This window comes from Palaemon carinicauda, chromosome 8, assembly GCF_036898095.1.
Source record: "Palaemon carinicauda isolate YSFRI2023 chromosome 8, ASM3689809v2, whole genome shotgun sequence".
Classification (NCBI taxonomy): domain Eukaryota; kingdom Metazoa; phylum Arthropoda; class Malacostraca; order Decapoda; family Palaemonidae; genus Palaemon; species Palaemon carinicauda.
The window spans coordinates 26529548-26532047 of NC_090732.1; the positions used below are offsets into that span (position 1 = coordinate 26529548).

The following is a 2500-nucleotide window of genomic DNA, read 5'->3' on the forward strand; positions in this document are numbered from 1 at the left end:
CATCATCATCGAAGTCTTCATCATAAAGGTTGTTGTCATTGAATACATTGTTGTTGAAGTCATTATCGTCGAAGTTTTTGTCGTTGAAGTTTTCGTTGTCTAATTTGTCGACTTCATTGAAGTCGTATTCGTTGAAGTTTTCATCGTTGAAGTCGTTGTAGTGGAAATCTTCGTTGTTGAAGTTGACATCGTGGAAGTCTTCATAGTTAAAGACGTCGTCGTGGAAGTCATCGTCGTTGAAGTCTTGGAGGTGGAAGTCTTTGTTATAAGAGTCATTGCAGTAAAAAATCTTCTTCTTTGAAGTTGTTGTCATCGTCGAAGTCTTCGTAATTGAAATTGTTGTCTTTGAAGTCTTCATCGTTGAAGTCATCAGTTGTCGAAGTCTTCATCTTTGAAGTCGTTGTCATGGAAGTGTTCGTCGTTAAAGTCGTCGTCGTGGGAGTCTTCTTCATTGAAGTCATTGTCTTGGAAGTCTTTGTCGTTGAGTCGTCGTCTTGGAAGTCTGCTTCATTAGAGTTGTTGTTGCCGAAGTCTTTATAGTTAAGTCGTCGTCAAGGGAATTTTTGTTGGTAAGATGCCATCATAGAAGTCTTCGTCATTATGTGGTCGTCATGGAAGTCTTCGTCGTTAAGTCGTCGTTACTAAAGTCTTGGTCGTTGAAGTTGTTGTTGTTGAAGTCCTCGTCATCGAAGTTGTCATCGTTGAAGTCGTCAATGTCAAAGTCTTCGTCGTTTAAGTTTTCGTCATTTGAACTTGTCGTCGTCGAAACCTTCATAATTGAAACTGTCGTCGTCAAAGCCTTCATAATTGAAACTGTCGTCGTCGAAGCCTTCATAATTGAAACTGTCGTCGTCGAAGCCTTCATAATTGAAACTGTCGTCGTCGTAGTCTTAGGTGTTGGAGTCATCATCGTAGAAGTTGTCGTAACAATTTCAGTAATTTCAATAACAACAATTTAAGTGATAACAATTCTAATAATTATAATAATAGTGCTGATTTCTATAATAATGATAATTATAATAACAATAATAATAACTTTGGTAATTCTATTAATAATGTTAATTTTAATAATATTCATACTTTTCATACAAGCCATAATTTTACTAATTTCAATAATATGGTTTCTTCTTCAACTATATATATCAATAGTGACTTAAAATATTCGGCCAAATTTGTAATCAGGTAATTTTCATTAAAAAAAAACCTATTTTATATAAATATTAATACTTCCATATAATTCTTAATCGCAAATTTTAGAATTTCAACCCTATTCATTATAACAATATATGAATCTGACTTCGATACTAACATATATAGTGAGTTTAATCAATAGATATTTTTTATATTCCTGGAAAAAATAGTTTAATATATAAGTTCTAGACATTTATTCACAGCCCAGTTAATTCTCCAGAATTTTTTTAACAAAGGAACTACAAATAAAAATAAAGATATTTGTGCAATAACTTCAGAGCTTGACCAATAAAATACATCATTAACATTACAGTGATGAATAGGCATGACTAGTGGGGCATTCGTGCTACACTGTATAACAGCAAATTATAAAGATAATATACCCATTCACAAAATAAATGCAACAGCATTGATGATAACGACTGTGGAAGTGGACCAAGATAACTAAAGTTTTTACCTTTAGAACCTACGATCAAGTCAGGTTAATATGAAAAGCCACTGCGGCAGTAGTAAGCGAAGATTACATTCGCATTGCGGCAATGAGAGTGCCGAAGGCTTTCGATGCTAACGTGTTGTGTCATGAAGAGGAGGATTACCTGATAAAAGTTTGCGAATCACAGGCAGTGAGAAGCTGCCTTTTCAAACAAATAGCTGAACCCATCACTGTTCAAGTAATAATTGCCTTTTTCATATGAACCATTATCTTGAATTTATTTCTAATAGAAAGTTTCGTATTTCAAAAAGGAGGAAATGAATGAAATGAGAAACCATAAGTTCAATGCGCTTCTATTTATTAGCCAGAAATGATTGGACAGGAAGAGAATGGGAAATTTTCCGAGGTGGTGTGACAGAGAAGGCCAATAGATATGGCGGTCCCGTGTTGTCAGAATGATTACCGGACGTGTAAATGGGGAATTTGTAGTATAGTAAGGATGCTGTCTAGTGAAGCTAAAATTAACGGAAAAGGAAAAAGAAAATATAGGTGTTGTTTGGCACTTTTCCCGGACTATATTGGAAATCATGTTTATATAAGAATATATTATTTTCAGTGGGGATGACTGTTGGTAACACAATAAAAGCTTCCGTTATAAACAAGAGAGAGAGAGAGAGAGAGAGAGAGAGAGAGAGAGAGAGAGAGAGAGAGAGATTTTTTGATAGGTATTTCTCTATTATATCGCATGCATTTTCATACACACTCATACACTATAATGTTATTGATTTTTTATATCTCGCTCTTTACACAGTGATAATAGAAAAGATTGTTTAAGCTTGCCATTACATGTTTTTACATTTTTGTAAGTTTAAAGAC

General features: G+C 34.2%; 1 protein-coding gene across 1 annotated transcript in view; it reads right to left on the reverse strand.

The window, feature by feature from the left end:
• LOC137645153 (putative uncharacterized protein DDB_G0274405) overlaps positions 1–313 on the reverse strand; it is a 765-nt gene extending 452 nt beyond the window's left edge. The window contains exon 1 of the mRNA XM_068377983.1: positions 1–313. This exon is cut by the window's left edge and continues 452 nt beyond it. Within this exon, the coding sequence (XP_068234084.1) occupies positions 1–313 (313 nt within the window).
• Between the last annotated feature and the right edge of the window lie 2187 nt (positions 314–2500).